This window comes from Amblyraja radiata, chromosome 4 (genome assembly GCF_010909765.2).
Source record: "Amblyraja radiata isolate CabotCenter1 chromosome 4, sAmbRad1.1.pri, whole genome shotgun sequence".
In the NCBI taxonomy this organism is placed as follows: domain Eukaryota; kingdom Metazoa; phylum Chordata; class Chondrichthyes; order Rajiformes; family Rajidae; genus Amblyraja; species Amblyraja radiata.
Window position 1 is genome coordinate 36,063,987 of NC_045959.1, and position 20,540 is coordinate 36,084,526.

The 20,540-nt window shown below is 40.3% G+C and overlaps 1 protein-coding gene across 1 annotated transcript in view; it reads left to right on the plus strand.

The window, feature by feature from the left end:
- csmd3 (CUB and Sushi multiple domains 3) overlaps positions 1-20,540 on the plus strand; it is a 751,933-nt gene that overhangs the window by 565,484 nt on the left and 165,909 nt on the right. The window contains 2 exon segments of the mRNA XM_033020379.1: positions 12,769-12,957; positions 17,395-17,572. Of these exon segments, the coding sequence (XP_032876270.1) occupies positions 12,769-12,957; positions 17,395-17,572 (367 nt within the window).

Sequence of the window (20,540 nt, forward strand, 5' to 3'; positions counted from 1 at the left end):
GAATGATCACTGGTCGGCACGGACTCGGTGGACCGAATGGCCTGTTTCCGCACTCCATCATTAAAACAAACAAAAAAAAAGCCAGGGGTTAGAGGAAGAAAGATTCAAAACCCCTATCATCTTTACCATCAAATGGTGTAATCAATTACTTGAATTTTGCTAATTAATTTGAAGGACAGTTAGCTGTGGAGAAGTTAGACACAAAAAGCTGGAGTAATTCATCAGGCCAAGCTGCATCTCTGGAGAAAAGAAATAGGTGACATTTCAGGTCAAGGCCCTTCTTTAGCCTGAGAGTCAGGGCATTGTTGTTTGTCTTTGAAGAATTTATTGCAGTTTCTGATCTCCAAGAAATGCTGTGAGTGCAAAAACACTTAGCAAGCCAATAAAACACATTTGTTTGCTGAAAGCACTTTAAAACGCCAATTAAGGCAAAAACACTTAGCAAGCCAACAAAACACATTTGCTGATAACCACGTCCCGGGAACTCACCATGGAGTAGATGTGCGTTCAGTGTTATTCGCAGCTCAGAGAGCCGTGACCCTCTCGCTTCCTCCATCTGGCAGAGACTGAGTGAGGTTTTAGAGTCCCTCCCCCTGCCGCCAGCGGGGGCAGCAGAGAGAATGACGATTTTTTAAAAAACATTAATATCCCTCTGCTTTTTCATCCATGGGAAAAATCATCTGGTCACAGGGGCCACAGTTTAAGAATAAAGGGAAAGCCATTTAGAACAGAGATGAGGAAACAATTTTTCACACAGAGTTGTGAGTCTGTGGAATTCTCTGCCTCAGAGGGTGGTGGAGGCCTGTTCTCTGGATACTTTCAAGAAAGAACTAAATAGGGCTCTTAAAGATAGTGGAGTCAGGGGATATGGGGAGAAGGCAGGAATGGGGTACTGATTGGGAATGATCAGCCATAGTCACATTGAATGGCGGTGCGGGCTCGAAGGGCCGAATGGCCTATTGTCTATTGTCTAATTGCAGGCTTTCTGCTGGTGCAGATGGTCACATTTGTTTCTGTCAATGTGGAAGTCCTCACATTTTTCCCACCTCATATTCCAGTTGTCATTTCCTTGTTCATTTGGGTAATTTTCACGTTTTCCCCCTGTGGTCCCTGCCTTTCCCACTGTCACATCAACAAGCCTTCCAATTTGTGACAGCTTCAAATCTCTTTGAGCAATCTTACAGAGACCGATACTGGTGGTAATCAAAACTTACATGCGGAAGCCTGAACTTCCACTGGATAATTCAGCTCTTTAGCAGCTTTGCTGGTACTGCAGTGGAAGTTAGGACTCCATGATTCAGACTCCGCATGATGGTTGGATTTTCAGGTGGTAAAAATTAATTTTCTATGATACCTACACTGGAGTAATTGGCTCCAAATACTGCACAAAGCAACGTGCAAGGTTAAACAGGAATACTATAGTATTTCACACATATTTTCTGTATTCCTTCCAATACACCAAGAATTTCATTGTGGATTCCAATCAGTATCTTCACTGAAATCCTCTGTCATCATTGCAGTCTTCTGCGTTGGAATCCATATGCTTTGTTCTGCGTACAGTTGGAATGTGGGCAACCTTTCCCTTGTCCTGATTGTAGGCCACGTGTCTCTGGTGACACAATTCAATGCAGATCCCGTCTCTAAATTGTTCACACGATTACACAAAGTTTCATTGTTTGAGCTGGTGACACAAGCTTCGTCGAGTAACAAGATGCCTTTGTCATTACGGTCTTACTGCTAGGCCGGCGATGTCTGTCTCATTGGCAGCTTCTGGAATGAGAAAAGCTCAACAAATGTGCTACTGTCAGGCACTGGAAGCAACAAAGATGTGCAACTCACAAATCAGAAAAGATAGTGGGATTCCTTTCCTCCTTCTTCATCTCCTTAACAGCATCCTCTAACGCCATGTTAGAAAATGTCTAGGTCCTCTGCCCCTTATGTTCATTTGTGTGATTCAGCAATAACAAGTCTCCGTGATTTAAATTATATCGCCAAATGCAATCATATTGCACCTCTTTTGTTGGAGATGCATGTGGATTCAATGATGGATGGCTAACTTGAGCTTAAACTAACAACACAGCGTGTTTGACTCTGTGGTAATAATGCAGTTGGTGCTGAGTGCTTGTTGACATCATGTTTTTTGAGGTTGCAGTACTATGTTAGTGGGTACAATGGCTGTGGGCTCATTGCACATCCTGTCCTTATAATTGCTTTCCAATGTTATCTGATTTATTCTGGTGGTTTTTCTTTTTCTCAAATATATTGAGCAGCTATGTTCAACTTCACAAACAGTCCAGCGACACGATCCCAGAGATCATCTCTGAGATGACAATTGGGAAGTCATCTGCGGAAAGAAATATGATACAACAGTTCAGTCAGAAACAATGTGATTCTGAACTAAAGATAAAGTGTATGTTACATTTAATACATAAAAGGAAGGAATGAATAGTACAAAGGAATATTTTAAGAGTACCCCGGAAACCTAATATTACCTTCCTTTACCTGCTGGGTTCACTGATATAGAACCTGGTAGACAAAAATGCTGGAGAAACTCAGCGGGTGCGGCAGCATCTATGGAGCGAAGGAAATAGGCAACGTTTCGGGCCGAAACCCTTCTTCAGACTGATATAGAACCTGGCATTTCAGTAATAGAAATGCAGAACAGATCTGGTCAGAAAATGATGACCATGATAAAAATTGAAAACTACTCCAGCTTAAATAAGTCACTGTATCAAACCTATTTAAATGTTAGAAGAGCAATTAAAGCTTTAATTTGACTTTTTGATTATTAAAGAGCATGGCGAGTCACCAAGCTAGGTTATTTAAAAGTTCATTTCCTACATTTAATATATATCTTTAAACATCCATGGTGATTTCATAAAAACATACACAGTGAGCCCCAAAAAAAAGAATATTGTTAATTCTCATTTGTGAATTACATCCCTATTTTTGTATTCTAGCCCACTTGAAATAAATGCTAGCATTACGTTTGCCTTCTTTACTACTGATTTGACTTGCAGATTAACTTTTTGGGAATCCTGCACCAGCACTCCCAAGTACCTTTGCACCGACTTCTAGTTTCTCTCCCCGTTTAGAAAATAGTCTATGCCTTTATTCCTACTACCAAATTGCATGACTCCTCACTTTGATGCGCTACATTCCATCTGCCACTTCTCTGCTCACTCTCCCAACCTGTCTAAGTCCTTCTGCAGAGTCCATGCTTTCTCTACAATACCTGCCCCTCCACCTATTTTTTTATAATCTGCAAACTTGGTCACAAAGCCTTCTATCCTATCATCCAAATCATTAATATACAACGTGAAGAGTAGCGACCCCAGCACCAAGCCCTGCGGAACTCCGTTAGTCACTGGCAGCCAAACAGAAAAAAGAAACCTTTATTGCCACTCTTTGCCTTCTGCCATCCAGCCAACCTGCTATCCATGCTGGTATCTGCCCTTTGACACCATGGGTCCTCACCTTCCTTAGCAGCTTCACATGTGGCACCTTATCAAAGGCTTTCTGAAAATCTAGGTAAACAACATCGACTGACTCCGTTTTGTCTGTCCAACTATTCACTTCTTCAAAGAATTCCAGCAGGTTAGTCAGGCAAGGCCACCCCTCACAAAACCATGCTGACTTTGGCGTATTTTATCATGACTTTTTAAGTACTCCGTTACCTCATCCTTTATAATGACTTTAAAATATTACCAACCACCAAAGTCAGACTAACCTACCTATATTTCCCACTATTCTGCTTTGCTCCCTTCTTATGCAGCGGGGTAATATTGGCAATTTTCCAATCGTCTGGAACCACTCCTGACTCGAGTGATTCTTGAAATATCACTATCAATGCCTCCACAATCTCCAAAGCCACCTCTTTCAGAATCGTAGGGTGCAGTCCATCTGGTCCAGGTGACCTATCCACCTTCAGCCCTTTCACTTTCCCAAGCACCTTCTCCCTAGTAACAGCCACTCCACTATCTTCCACCCCCTGACTCTCTTGAATTTCAGGCAAGTTGCTGGTGTCTTCCACTGTGAAGACTGATGCAAAAAGGTTATTCAGCTCCTCTGCCAATTCTTTATTCCCCATTATCACTTCTCCTGCATCATTTTCCAATGATCCAACGTCCACTCTATATAGGCCACACTATATGGACACACTGATCTGTTCTGTATTATTTATGCCTGCAATATTCTGTTGTGCTGAAAGCAAAGCAAGAATTTCATTGTACTATCTGGGACACATGACAATAAACTCTCTTGAATCTTGAATCTTGAATCACTCTTGTGTCTTTCTTCCTCTTTATCTAACTGAAACTCTTGCTATCCTCTTTTATATTATTAGCTAGATTACCTTTGTATTTCATCTTTTCTCCCCGTATTGCCTTTTTAGTTACCTTCTGTTGTTCTTTAAAAGCTTCCCAATCCTCTGGCTTCCCATCAATCTGTGCAATGTTATATGTCTTCTCTTTTAGTTTTATACTGTCCTTAACTTCCCTTGTCAGCCACTGTCGCCTCATTCTCCCCCAAGAAAATGTCTTCCTCTTTGGAATAAAAAGATCTTGCATCTTCCGAATTATTCCCAGAAATCCCTACCTTTGTTGTTCCACCATCATCCCTGTGCAGGAAAGAACTGCATATGCTGGTTTAAATCAAAGGTAGACACAAAATGCTGGAGTAACTCAGCGGGACAGGCAGCATCTCTGGAGAGAAAGAATGGGTGACATTTCGTGTCTGAAGAGGTGTCTTGATTAGAAATGTCACCCATTCCTTCTCTCCAGAGATGATGCCAGAGATGATGCCTGAGTTACCCTAGCATTTGTAGTTATTCCTTCATTCCTGCTAGGGTCCCTTTAATACCAAATATCATCAATATGATACCCTTTCAGATCAAAATACTAAATACTTCAAATACCAGTCAACTTTAGCCAGCTCATGCCTCTGCAGTCCCCAGTCCCCTTTGCTCAGCAGTAATACCAACACATCCGATTTCACCTTCTCTCTCTCAAATTGCAAGTTAAATCTTATCACATAGTGGTCGCTACCTCCTGGTGGTTCCTTTACCTTGAGTTCCCTTATCAAATCCGGTTCATTACACGATACTAAATCCAGAATTGTCTTTTCCATGGTAGGTTCCACATAGAGCTGCTCTAAGAATCCATCTCGTAGGCACTCTACAAATTCCCTTTCTTCGGGTCCAGTACCAACCTGATTTTCTCAGTCTACCTACATATTGAAATCTCCTACATGCCAATTGTAACTCCTGACGAGCCTGTAAATAACTCCCATTAAGGTCTGTTTACCCTTACAATTCCTCAGCACTACCCACAATGACTCTACATCTTCTGATCCTACATCACCCCTCGCTAAGGATTGAATTCCATTCCTTACCAACAGAGCTACCCCATCCCCTATGCTGAACTGTTTGCCTTTCCGATAGGACGTATAGTCTTGAATATTCCGCTCCCAGCTTTGATACTCTTGCAGCCACATCCCTGTAATTCCCACAACATCATGCCTACCAATTTCTAGCTGTGCCACAAGCTCATCCACTGTATTTCTTATACTGTGCGCATTCAAATACAACACCTTTAATTCGATATTCACCTCCCCTCCTCTCACACCGGTCCTGATTTTACCCGACCTTACTCTCTTATCCTTTCTTAAACATTCTGTCCCATTACTTCTGGAGACTTCTGTAACTCTTCCTGCACTCTCTTTCCCTTTAACTCCTCCCTTACACTTCCAATTTGTCGACCCCCCCCCCCCACTATTAAGTTTAAAGCTGTATCTACGGCCCTGGTTGTCCGGTTTGCCAGGAGTCTGGACCCAGTCGGGTTCAAGTGGAGTCCGTCCTGTCGGAACAGTTCCCCCCTTCCACAATACTGGTGCCAATGTCCCACAAATTCAAACCCACATCTCCCACACCAGTCTTTGAGCCATGCGTTCAACTCTCTAGTCCTCTCAACCCCATGACAATTTGCACGCGGCTCAGGTAGAAATCCAGAAATTATTACCTTGTTGGTTCTGCTTTTCAATTTGGTGCCTCGCTGTTCAAATTCCCTCAGCAGAACCTCTTTCCTCATTCTACCTACGTCATTTGTACCCATATGGACCACGCCGACTGGATAGTTCCCCTCCCACACCAAGTTCCTCTGCAGGTCAGACGAGATGTCCTGAACCCGGGCACCAGGCAGGCAACACAGCCTTCAGGACCCGCGATCCTTGCGACAGAGAACAGTATCAATGCACTTAACTATATTATCCCCAATGACAACTACGTTTTTCTTCCCTGTCCCCTCTCGAATGGCCCCCATACCACGGTGCCCTGGTCAGGTTCTCTTCCTTCCCACAGTCCCCTCTCTTGTCTGCACAAGGAGCAAGAATCTCTGACCTGCCCGACAATTATATCACAGCTTTAAAAAAAAATCAAGCTTTGCTTTCTTATACACTAGGTTTAAAGCTCGATTGTACTGATCACCATCGCTTTTCACAGCTCTACACTTGATATACTTGACATGTTTGTAAAGAAAGATTGCATTTGGAGCATTGTTGATGATGACAGATGAAGAAGGCAAAAGGAACTTGTCCCGACTAAAAATGATGATGATTAATGTGAGGTTGACTGTGTTGTGAGAGCACTCGGCAGATATCTTAGTGGAAATTGAGATTTGTTGGAAGCTCAATGATTCATCTATGTCTTTGCTGCTTTTGAAGCGCACAAAGTAAGCTTCTGAGTTGTTATATGGCTCATATTCTGAAACAACATTGACATGTCAAGACGCTTTATAATCATACAGTGCTATGTACTTGTGTTATCTATCAGAGCATTTGTCAACTTCTTTTATATTGCCTATTTAGGAAAGATGTAAAAGCTTTGGAGATGCCGCAAATAAGGTTCACAAACATGATTCCAAGGACAAGAAAAATCAGCTACATATGTCTATGCTATTGGAAGTTATTCTTGAGACAGATAAGGTTTTGCAGGGGATCTGGGCAGCGGTTGTGGTCAGGCTGGATGGAGAGAGGCTTTGTTAGGAACAACTGGAAGAAGGCATGCAAGTAGAATAACAATAGAACCAAAACTAAAATGAAGCAATTTTTTGTTTGGAAGTGGTGAATGGCCTCTGACCATTCTCTAACCATTCTGTGAAGCTCTTCCAAACATGGCTTTTGTGATTGTTTAAGTGAAAAGGCCCTGTCCCACATAAACAATTTTTTTGGCGACTTGTCGGCACCCGTTATAGTCGTAGCAGGTTGCCGAAAATTTTCAACATGTTGAAAATCCAGCGGCGACCAGAAAAAGGTATGCCTTTTTGGGCGACTACTAACGACCATAATGGTCGCGGGGTGATGCCTGTATGGTCGTGAGTAGTCGCCCAAAGAGTCGTATCTTTTTCTGGTCGCCACTGGATTTTCAACATGTTGTGAACAACGCAAGCATTTACATAGCTCTCCTGAAAAACAATTGCTGCTTCTGAGCTTATCTTCTCCTTGACCCCCAGTTTCTGGGTTCATGACCCAAATCTTAGTTATTTTTCCTAGTCACTATGCCAACGTAGGAATATTAGAAATATTAGCTGAAGTAAGACTTTCACCCCCTTGTGATCTTTACCGCCATTCAATAAGACCTGATCATTTTTCTCATTGCCACTTTCCTGCATCCCCCCCTCCTCCATCTTTCACTTAATATCTAAAACCATAAAGTCCTCCATGAACATATCTGCCCTACAGCTTCACTGCGTACTCTGACCTTGGAACATTTATTTCCTCTACAATGTCCGTAAATACATGTTGCTCAATAAGTCCTTGCCAATCACTCCCACAACTGAATGGTTTAAATCTCTCTCCCTCCCTCCCAAATTCTGTACTAAATCCATTTCTCATAATGATGAGAGAGAATGCAGGAAGAAGATAAAGAGATTGGTAACATTGTGTCACGACAATAACCTCTCCCTCAATGTCAGTAAGACAAAGGAGTTAATTGTTGACTTTAGGAAGTGTATTCATCCCAGAGTAGGTGGTCGAAGGCTTTACGTTCTTAGGCATAAATATCACAAACAACCTGTCCTGAACCAACTGCATTGAAACTATGCGCAAGAAATCACATAACACCTCTATTTCCTCAGTAGACTGAGGAAGTTTGGCAAGCCTCCAGTGACTTACCAACTTCTACAGCTGTCCCATAGAAAACATCCTTTGGTGATGCAATGTGGTAAAGTCCCAATCTCCCAACGTCTTTGTGACTCTTGTTGCACCTTTCTCTATAACTGTTATGCTCTAATACTTGGATGCGGCACCTCGGCACAGTAGTGGAGTTGCCGCCACACGGCACCAGAGACCCGGGTTCGATCCTGACTACAGGTGCTGTCTGTACGGAGTTTGTACCTAATCCCTGTGATAGCCTGGGTTTTCTTGGAGTGCTCCATTTCCTCTCATTCTCCAAAGATTTACAGGCTTGTAGGGTAATTGGTTTGTGTAAATTATAAATGGTCCTTACTGTGTAGGTAAGAACTGCAGATGTTGGCTTAATTCGAAGGCAGACAAAAAAATGCTGGAGTATTCTTCAGTCTGAAGAAGGGTCTCGACCCGAAACACCACCCATTCCTTCTCTCCAGAGATGCTGCCTGTCCCACTGAGTTACTTCAGCATTTTGTGTCTAATTGGCCTTAGTGTGTAGGATAGTCATAAGGTCATGTGATAGGAGAGAAACGAGGCCATTCGGCCCATCAGGTTTACTCCGCTATTCAATCATGGATGATCTATCTCTCCCTCCTAACCCCATTCTCCTGCCTTCTCCCCATAACCTCTGACACCTGTACTAATCAAAAATCTATCTATCTCTGCCTTAACAATATCTACTGACGGCCTCCACAGCCTTCTGTGTTAAAGAATTCCATAGATTCTCCTCCTCTCATTCCTAAAAGAACGTCCTTTAATTCTGAGGCTATGACCTCTAGTCCTAGACTCTCCCACTAGTGGAAACATCCTCTCCACATCCACTCTATCTAAGCCTTTCACTGCTCTGTATGTTTCAATAAAACTCATTCTTCTAAACTCCAGCGAGTACAGGCTCAGTGCTGACAAATGCTCATCATATGCTAACTTACTCATTCCTGGGATTCCAATGTTACAAACCCCCTCTGGATCCTCTCCAGAGCCAGCACATCCTTCCTCAGATATGGTGCCCAAAATTGCTCACAATATTCAAAATACGGCCTTACCAGTGCCTTATAGAGTCTCAGCATTACATCCCTGTTTTTGAAAACAAGCCTTCTTGAAATAAATGCTAGCATTGAGTTTGCTTTCTTTACTACTGATTCGACTTGCAAATTATTTTTTGGGGAATCCTGCACCAGCACTCCCAAGTCCCTTTGCACCTCTGATTTCAGGATTCTCACCCCATTTCGAAAATAGTCTTCGCCTTTACTCCTTCCGAAATGCATGACTCCATACTTTGCTACACGACATTCCATCTGCCACTTCTCTGCCCACTCTCCCAACCTGTCCAAGTCCTTCTGTAGAGTCCCTGCTGTCTCTACACTACTGCCCCTCCACCTATTTTTGTATCATCCGCAAGCTTGACCACAAAGCCTTCAATCCCCTTATCCAAATCATTAATATACAACGTGAAGAGTAGCGGCCCCAGCTCCGACCCCTGCAGAACTCCGCTAGTCACTGGCAGCCAACCAGAAAAATACATCTTTATTGCCACTCTTTGCCTTCTGCCATCCAGCGTTAGTGTTAATGTGTGGGGTGATCATTGTTCGGCATGGACTCGGTGCGTCGAAGGGCCTGTTTCCATGCTGCATCTCTAAAGTTTACTATAATCTGCACTTTTATTTTTTTCTCTTTGCACCACCTGTTTTACTTGTGCATGCGCTGGATTGTACTCGTGCAGTATGATTTGACTGGATAACATATAAGTTTCACAAGTTTATCTTGACACAAAAATAAACCAATAATAATACCTTTCCACTGCTTTCTAGACAGGTAGAAATATTGTATGACGTTTCTATTGTCGTCAAGTTGATTTAGTGTGCGGCACTAACTTAGCAACTAATAAAATTGGCTAATTGATTTTGTGTTTGCATTGATATCCAAAGTGGACCGTAGCTGAGCAAGGTTTAGTGCATAACGTTGGCAAGTGGGGAATTTGTGTTGTGGATATCATTTTAGCACTTATGGCTGAGATTTTCACAGATAGCCTGAGAAGAAAGGGTTGGTGAGCGTTGATTTCTCTCTTCCTCTCCTGCTGCTTCATTTCTGCCCCATTTCTGCCTTCTCCCCATATCCACTATCTTTAAGAGCTCTATCTAACTCTCTCTTGAAATCATCCAGATAATTGGCCTCCACAGCTTTCTGAGGCAGAGAATTCCACAGAATCACACTCTCTGGGGAAAAAAAAGTTTTTCCTCATCACCGTTCTAAATGGCCTACCACTTATTCTTGAACTGTGGCCACTGGTTCTGGACTATCCCAAAATCGGGAACATGATTCCTGCCTCTAGCGTGTCCAATCCCTTAATAATCTTATATGTTTCAATAATATATCCTCTCATCCTTCTAAATTCCAGAGTATACAAGCGCAGCCGCTCCATTCATTTGGCAACAGTATAAAGCTGCACCAGGATCAAAGCGGGGGGGGAGGAGATAATTTGTCTATCTCTGACTTAAATATATCCACTCCCTTAGCCTCTTCAGCCCTCTTTGGCAATGAGTTCCACAGATTAACTACCCTCTGAATAAAGAAGTTCCACCTCACCTCCTTTCTAAACGAGCGCCCTTTAATTCTGAGGCTATGACCTCTGGTTATTGACTCTCCCAACAATCAAGTATGGTAGCTTTGCTGCCTTACACTTTCACTCTCCCTCCCAATACTTAGGAGGTCCTCATTCACTCAACACATTGGCCAAACTACCTTAACATTCAGAATTATCTACTCATCCCAGAACCTTAAAGGTCTCTGGTTCCACATCTTCAATCTTCAATGTGATAAGAGTAGAATTAGGCCATTCGGCCCATCAAGTTTATGCCGCCATTCAATCATGACAATCTATCTCTCCCTCCTAATGCCATTCTCCTTCCTTCTCCCCATAACCTCTGACACCTGTACTAATCAAGAATCTATCTATCTCTGCCTTAAAACTATCCACTGACTTGGCCTCCACAGCCTTCTGTGGCAATGAATTCCACAGATTCACTACCCTCTGACTAAAGACATTTCTCCTCATCTCCTTCCTAAAAGTACGTCATAGCTCACTTCACTTTTCGGTGATTAATTTGTGATGATTGGGGATAAATGGTTCTCTGGATTTATCCCTGATTTTACAATTTGCATTTACATCAAGCAAGGCAGTTCGGCCAAAACAAATACATATTCAATCTGACCTTCCTCTCTTGTCTGTGAAATTTAATAAAGTACTTTGTGACTATTATTAATACATAAGATCATATTGCAAAGTTTACAAAATGTTGAAAATAAAAGTCAAAGCCTGCTGAAAAAGGGTGATTCAAGAGTGGAGATGATAATCTGTCTTCTGAGTGCCCTGAACGATTACTTGGATTGTGTATCAAATATGAGATGACTCCAAGCCACTGTAAGGCTAGATTGAAGAAATCCATCAGATGGCCAAAAAAATGTTGATATTGATTTTTAGCAGCACATTCGTGTCAGCTCTTTCCTTTCATTAAGATTTAACACACCTTTGAGTGGAATATTTGGCCATATCGGCACGAAAATGACCATGACCCACACAGGACAGGGTCATGGTTGTAATATTTATAGGAATACTGCTAAAAATTAATTCATGATGATGCACAAGGCCTATCAAATCTCCATTTGTCTATTGTAAATAAACTTGGTGACATGTGGAGCATGCGTCATACCTGGTTTTGTTATTGGGAAACGTGACTAAATTTCTACACATTTTTTATTGTGCCATATCATCAACCACAAGTTACATGAATCTTTGAAATGTTTCCTTATTTCCTGCCTTTGATTTGATCCACCTCATTGGAGACCTTTGAACCATCTGTAATCAGACCAATTTTATCTCTGCACTAAATGTTGTACACGTTATCCTTCATCTGCAGACTGTGTTTGTATTGATTATAATCATGGATATATATATTTTCTTGGACTGGATAGTGCATAAGCAAAATTATGTCACTGTACATCGATATGACGAAAATGAACTACATTAAAAATGTTCACATTAACATTAATGGAATGTAACATAAAACATTTTCCTTCAATTCACATTTGAACATTCTGCTGATATCTGATTAAATTATTTGAACAAAACTAAACACCTTCAGTGGAATAATTGTTCTAATTCTGCGTGATTTTAAGAAGCCAAAAGTTTTTGTTTGATCAACTAACAAGAAAGGGTCTGAAGATGGGGCCCAACCCAATATCTCACCCATCCTTTTTCTCCAGAGATGCTGCCTATCATGCTGAGTTACTCCAGCACTTTGTGTCTATCTTCAGTATAAACCAGCAGCTGTGTTCGTTTCTACACACGAAAATGATAGTTATTGATGTCATCCCAAACACACCATGAGGGAAAGTAGATTGTATTAGACTTCAACAATGAGAATATGTCAACAATAATTGTACGGAATAAATAAGAAATTAGAAATATGGCTGGAGGTTAAAAGAAATGTCACTATGTTATCTGTTTATTGTACTTAAAACTTTCTCCACTTTTAAATATATATATTTGTTGAACTACTGAAGTCTAATTTGAGATACTCATTTTTGCAGCATACCAACTTCAAAGTTGTCCTGACCCCCGTCCATTTCGAAATGGTTTTGTTATTGGATATGATTTATCAGTGGGACGAACCATATTGTTTGAATGTCTCCTTGGTTACACGTTAATTGGCGAGCCAGCACTCACTTGCCTTCATGGTATAAGTCGTAACTGGAATCATCCAATACCAAGATGTGAAGGTATGTAATACACAAATCTAAGCTCTAGGCTTTTGCGACAGGTGTGTGGTGTGTATATGTTTGTGTTGTTATTTTACTCTTATATACTTATATACTTCTCCACTTGATAACCCCAATGATATACTTGCATCTACAGGATTTTTAAAAAAAAAGTTAGTTAATATGTAGCTAGCTGTTGTTCGTATACAGAGTTATTTATTGTAAGTTGGTATATTTCATTAGATAGTTAGATAATTGGCTTTGGGCTTGGTTTTCTTAGTTGAGCGCGTATCCTGGAGTTTATGCACAAGTACTTTGTGTTTTAATTGTAATTTTACTGTTACCCATTATTGAGATCTACCACTGTTTCCTTGTTGAAGCAAAGCTACATTGAGCATGGTATCTGAGATGTTAACTGTTGACACAGCTTTTCCAGTGTTTGTTTAGGCGAGCACTAACAACTATCAGTGCAAAAAAACAAGTCTTGTTAAAAAAGATCCTGGTTTCAAGCACACCTAAAGAAATAATCTTGAGGTTATACCTGGTTCCCAATTATTTTCTAACATTGAGGCTGCATGCCTCAATGTTATTTTTGTCAGATTTTTTATTTAATGTCAACATGTTTCCGGAGATCACTATTCTCTTCCCAAAACTCATTAGTCCATGACCTTCTTGGTAAATACACGTGAGAAGTATTCATTTAAGGCCAAGCTCATCTCCCGTGGTTCCATACATAGACAATCTCATTGATCCTGAAGAGCATGTACTGTCACCCAGTCAACATTTTGCTGTTGGTCTACATAGAACTTTTATGGATTCTTCTTTAATTTATTATTAAAGGGTTAATTCATAACAGCCAACCAGTGTTTTTTCATTGAAGCCACTTTTCTACTGTAATATTAAATATTTTAAAAAGATCAAAATATCAACTCAGCTCTTAAAAACCTTAAATATATAATAAAATTTCAAGTAGTTCAGTTTAGTTTATTGTCACGTTTACTGAGGTAAAGTGAAAAGCTTTTGTTATGTGCTAACCAGTCAGCAGACCCAACTAGTTGACGTGGGTGTTTTGTGTGTCTAAATCAGGTTTACTTTCCTTCGTGCCACATATTTTACGTACTTCTCTTACATTTATTTCATACATACTGGTTTCCATGTTGTCATTACATTTGCCTTGGATCTCAATAGACAATAGGTGCACGAGTAGGCCATTCGGCCCTTCGAGCCAGCACCGCCATTCAATATGATCATGGCTGATCAAAAATACTTTGATAGGGGAAATCTGAAATTAACAAAAATGTTGGAAACAGTCAGCAGGTTAGGTAGCATCTGTAACAAGAGACATGTTCCAGATCATAGGCCCTTCATCAGAACTTGGAAAAAGAGAAAGCAAGTTTGTTTTGAGTTGCAGAGAGTGTTGAGAATGAGAAAGGGAATATCTGTGAAAGGGAGAGGCCAGGGTTATCGTGGGTTTAGCTATATGTCAATGGGTTAATGGCAATTGTTAGCAACGGACAGTACAGACAAAGAAATGTGAAATGCATCACTGTCAGATATATCCAGCAAGTCTTACTGGGCTAATGGCGAGAGAAGAACTGAGCCAATATCACTGATGGATGATTGCCAATGGAATTAAGAGTGGAAAGATAGATCAGCCATGGTTGAATGGCAGAGAAGACATGATGGGCTGAATGGCCTAATTCTGCCCCTATCACATGAAATGGATAGTCCTGGTATAGAGTCACAGATTAATACAGTGGAAACAGACCCTTCAGTCCAACTTGCCAACACCGGCCAACAATGTCCCAGCTACAAAAGTCCCACTTGCATTTGGCCCATATCCCTCCAAACCTGTCATCCATGTCCCTGTCTAACTGTCTCTTAAATGATGGGATAGTCCCAGCCTCAACTACCTCCTCCGGTAGATTGTTCCATACACCCACCACCCTCTGTGTGAAAAATTTACCCCTCTTTTAAAAAGTTAAAAGATTCCTATTAAATCTTTTACCCTTCGCTTTGAACCTATGTCCTTTGGTACTCGATTCTTTCTACTCTGGGCAAGAGACTCCATGTATCTACACAATCTATTCCTCTCATGATTTTGTACACCTCTATAAGATCCCCCCTCATCGTCCTGCGCTCCATGGAATAGAGACCCAGCCTACTCAACCTCTCCCTATAACTCACAGCCTCTAGTTTTGGCACCATCCTCGTAAATCTTCTCTGAACCCTTTCAAGCTTGACATTATCTTTCCTCTAACATAGTGCCCAGAACAAAATACAATATTCTAAATGCAGTCTCACCAACATCTTATACAACTGCAGCATGACCTCCCAACGTCTATACTCAATACTGATTGATGAAGGCCAAAGTGCCAAAAGCCTTTTTGACCACCTTATCTTGACCTTCAAGGAACCATGAACCTGTAGTCCTCGATCCCTCTGCTCTACAACACTACACAGAGGCCTACCATTTACTGTTTAGATCCTGGCCTTGTTTGACATCCCAAAATGCAACACCTCACACTTCTCTGTATTAAATTTCATCAACCATTCCTCAGTCCACCTGGCCAATCGATCCAGATCCTGCTGCAATCGTTCACAACCATCTTCACTATCTGCAAAACCACCCACTTTTGTATCATCAGCAAACGTGCTAATCTTGCCCTGTATGTTCTCATCCAAATCATTGATGTAGATGACAAACAGTAACGGGCGCAGCACTGAACCCTGAGGGACACCACTAATCACAGGCCTCCAGTCCGAGAAGCAACCTTCCACCATTACCCCCTGCTTCCTTCCATGGAGCTAATTTGCTATCCATTCAGCTCTCTCTCCTTGGATCCCATGCGATCTAACCTTCCAGAGCAGCCTACCATGCGGAATCTTGTCGAATGCCTTACTGAAGTGCATGTGCACAACATCTACTGCTCTTCCCTCATCAACCTCTATGGTCACGTCTTCAAAAATATCAATCAGATTTGTGAGACGACCTCCACGTACAAAGCCATGCCGACTATTCCTAATCAAAACTAATAAAGAAAGCAACTTGTAGAATACTGTATTGAGTCCAGAAGACTGCAGTGTGCCAAGATGAAGATGGAATTTATTATTTATTTATCATCTATCTACTTTTTATTTATTTATTGTTTATTTGTTTATTATTCATTTATTATGCCCGTTGGGCTTGATTGTAACAGCGCAAGGGGGCATGGATAGAGCGAATAGTGGGAGTGCTACAGAGATTCGATGTGGCTGGCAATAGGAACCTTCTGGTCACAGCAGTGGACTAAACACAGATACTATCAGGGTTTCCCGAAGATAGAAGAGAACATATTATGAACACCAACTGCAATGCAAGAGATTTCAAGAAGTACAATTGAAGTGAAACTTGATTGATTGATTGAAAGATTCATCTTGAAAACAACCCCTTTAGCTCACCGAGTCCATGCTGGCCATCGATCACCTGTTCCACACCAGTTCTATGTTATCCCACTTTCGCGTACACTCCCTGTACACGAGGGGCAATTTACAGAGGTCAATTCACCTACAAACCCGCACATTTTTGGGATGTGGGAGGAAATCAGGTCATCCAGTGGAAACACACACATTTGACAGAGAGAACTTGCAAACTCCACACAGACCGCACCCAAGGTCAGGAATGAACCAGGGTCTTTGGCACTGTGAGGCAGCAACTCTTCCAGTTGTGCAACTGTGCTGCCCCTACTTCACCTGGAAAAAATGTTTGGATGCATGGCTAGTGGGATGGGAAGAGCTAAAAGTGCAGGTGTTACATCTTTTGTGGTGCATGGAAAAGTGGGGATGGAAGAATAGTGGACGGTCCCTTCAAAATGCTGCAAGGGTACAGGTGGATATGCTTCATGACAGAATCTTTTTGGAGCTAGCAAGAATTACAAAGAATGATCTGCTGAATTCAAATGCTAGTGGGATGATGGTGAGAACAGAGGAATTCTATCCTTGCTTTGTCCAGGAGGAAAGGTGACCGTGGTAGTGACTTTCACTTTCTGTGGGTAGTTTCTCTTGCAATCTGTACCAAAATCTCTTCCATTTACTCTCATGTCCATAAGCTTTCAATTGGAGCCCAAATAAGTCAAAAAATTGTTTCACAAACCAGGCATAACTTTAGACGCTTCTTTCAGATGCACAATCTATGTTGTTTTGATAGACAAAATGCTATTAAACCAAGCATATGGTAATTTTAAGGCGTGACAAGTGTTTATTGTAATTACACTCCTGTCACTTAGGCTTTGGTATTGTGAGGGAGAACATCTACAAAACATTTTTTTTTTAAATACCCAAGGGAAAAGAAATAGAAATAGAACCATCCCAATTTCATCAATCTGATCTTCCACATTTTTGTAGCTTTTAATGTTTGCTTTGAAATAAAAATGGGCGAGTAAATTCATTTCTAACAAATTGTTTTTGTTGCTTATCCAGCTCTTTGTGGAGGCAATATTACTGCACTAAATGGCACCATCTATTCTCCTGGGTATCCTGATGAGTACCCAAACTTTCAAGACTGCTTTTGGATTGTTAAAGTTCCTCCTGGCCATGGAATCTACATTAATTTTACCGTCTTGCAAACAGAACCTATATATGATTTCATTACAGTATGGTAAGCAGTAATTGTTCTCATGGTGATTTATTGAGGCTGTTGTAAAATTACAGTCATAAGTTACAACACTGTACCTCTGTCAGAAAGGTCTTTATTTCTAAGATGGTCTACTGTGAGCGACGATGACCACACTCTCAATAGAGAATGACTCTTTCTCACGTGTTTGTAAAATTTACAGTCCAGTTCTAAATATCTGTCTGATTGATATCATTGATTATAGTGAATAAACAAAACATTGTTGAAATCAGGTCAGGCAGCAACTGTGAAGAAATAAATAGGATTAATACTTCAGATAGATTATAACTTGGAAAAGGTTGGTGGTAAATCAAGTTTTAAGTTGCTGAGAGAACGACAAGGGAAGGAGAAGGAGAAAATAAAGGGAAAGTAAGGAAAAGGCAGGAAAGTTTAATTAACAAAATGGACCATGGTGACAAGGATGAAAGACCATGATAATGGGACAAGAAAAGGGAATAAATAATAACCTGAAGATGTTAAGCAAATAATTGGCTGAAATTACTGCAGAAAAGTAGAGTGAATGCTGCAAATTAAAATTAAAATGACAAATTAGTTTATAATCGTGATATGCCAGGTAGTAGTGCCATGTGAAGATAGAATTCATTAAGATGGAAGGTGAAGTAGATTGATCTCCAAACTAAACAAAGGAAAACTAAGAAAAGTATGAGTCAGTTGACTATGATAGATTGGGGGAACTTTATTGAAAGGCATATTGGTGGATTGGCATTGCCTAACATTAAAGAAACAAATGCAGGAGCTGCAGCAATTATACTGTATATTCCGTACGTGAGTAATAAGCACAAAAATATAAGTTAACCAACCATGGCTAATGAAAGAGGTTAAGGATAATATTCGAGTAAATGAGGAAATGGAAAGAGTTGCTCGAATAAGTAGCTAGCCCGTGGAATATCAGTTTATTCAACAAAGCTAGGATTGATGAATAAAGTAAAAACAGACCATGATAGCAATGTAACCTTTTGATCCCATTGCGCAAAAATGATTCAATGATTTTTGTTTAAACAATACATTGTACCAGCCCTGACCAGCTTATTTTCATTCCTGCATAAGTCTCATATTCAGCTTAACATGAGACTGTGGCATAGCAATTTTATGGTAGAAAAGATTTCTTGAACTTTTTTTTAAAAAAGTCAGGTGATACATAAGAATTAACAAAGTGTGAAGGATTTAGCTGGTACAAGTTGAAGAAATTAAATGTATGATTTTCTGCAGAAGCTAATTTGGAAAAAAAACCAAGGCAGATAAATAAGAAATGCTTCCTCTGTTTATGCATTATGGAGATATTTGATATTTCAAGACAGATATTCCAAATATTTCAACCAAATGTTGACCAGCAAGGGAGATGATAATAAATCAAAGGCTAGAACTGGTTCAAAATATCAAATGCTCAGAGTTGGTGTTGAGATTACAGGCGGACAAATAAAATAAGTTAATCCACTCGAATGACTATTATCGTGGATTGAAGATGATAATTATTGCACAGGCACAAAAATTATACATGATTTGTTAATGAGTAAAATTATTGTGTAATTGGGAAAGATTAAAATTGAGTGATGATCACATGAAGACTGTGTGAGTGTCAGTTCATTATTTTCTTGGTGCTATATACTTCTATATCAGACTTTGAAGAAAGTACAACGGAATGGTCCATTAAAAGAACGTTTGCACATACATTTCAATGAACAGATCTTGAACTAAATTAATGATGAGTGGATGTGTTGTGCATAAATGAATCTTAAAGTAGTAAAAAATACAAGACTGTGATTAGAGGGATATAGTCTGTGGCCTTGTAGTACTCATGTTTAATCCTCAAATAAAAAATGACAGAAATGAAATAAGGATCATCATGAGGAGCACATAGTATTTAATTTGAAATAATAACATGCTAAGTAGGATAAAATGTTTAAATTTTAAATGTGCTAACCTGTTTGGTAGACATTACTATTAATTTAACAAAAGCATTTAATATTTCAAATGAATAATTTCATGCCGAATGATATGACATTTACTAAAATTGCATATGTGACTTCAAGTCAATTATTTTTTTGTGATGGTATATTGGCATCTCTGAAACATTTCTAAACTAGATTTTAATTTTTTTTAATTTTTATTAACACAAAAATAATACTAAAGTTAAGAAATAAAATGTATGAATTAGATTAGCCAGCCAGGCCTTTAAAACCCCCCAAAAAAAACATGTTAAGTAGCTTATAGGACAATGATCCATCATAGGCATAAACTGCAAGGAATGATATGCTATAAAGAGAATGATCCATTATGGTTTTCTGAATGGTAAATGGTTCAGGAACTTTTGATTGGTATTATGTTTTGCACAGCCATGCTGATCATGGGGCCTGTTCCTGTGTTGTATTGTCCTATGTTTTTATTCCTTCATAGTATCAGTGGAGAAGGTCAAGAGCTTCAAATTCCAAGGTGTAAATATCACCAACAATTTGTCCAGGCCCCATCACATTGACTCTTCGGCCAAGAAAGAACTCTGTCACCTCTACATCCTTAGATGGCTTTGGAAATTAGGCACGTCTGCAATGACTCTAACCAGTTCCTACTGAAGCACCCTGAAAAGCATTCTATCCAGATGCATCACAGCTTCATATGACAACTGCTTTGCCAAAGACTGCAAGAGATTGCAAAGAGTTATGAACACAACCCAGTCCAGTACAATAACAAGCTTCCTTCCCCCCTCCTTCCCCTACTCCCAATCAGCTCCATCTATTCTTCACATTATCTTGGGAAAGCATCCAACGTAATCAAAGTCCACATGCAGCCTGATCAGTCCCTCTACTTCTCTCTCTGTCTCGTTACCTTATCTATTCCTCCGGGATGTTCAGTAAAGACCATCTTGTTGAATAAATACTTGGTTATCTACCATAATAGCTCTCCAGTTATTTTTTTCTTTCGTGTTCATGCGATAACA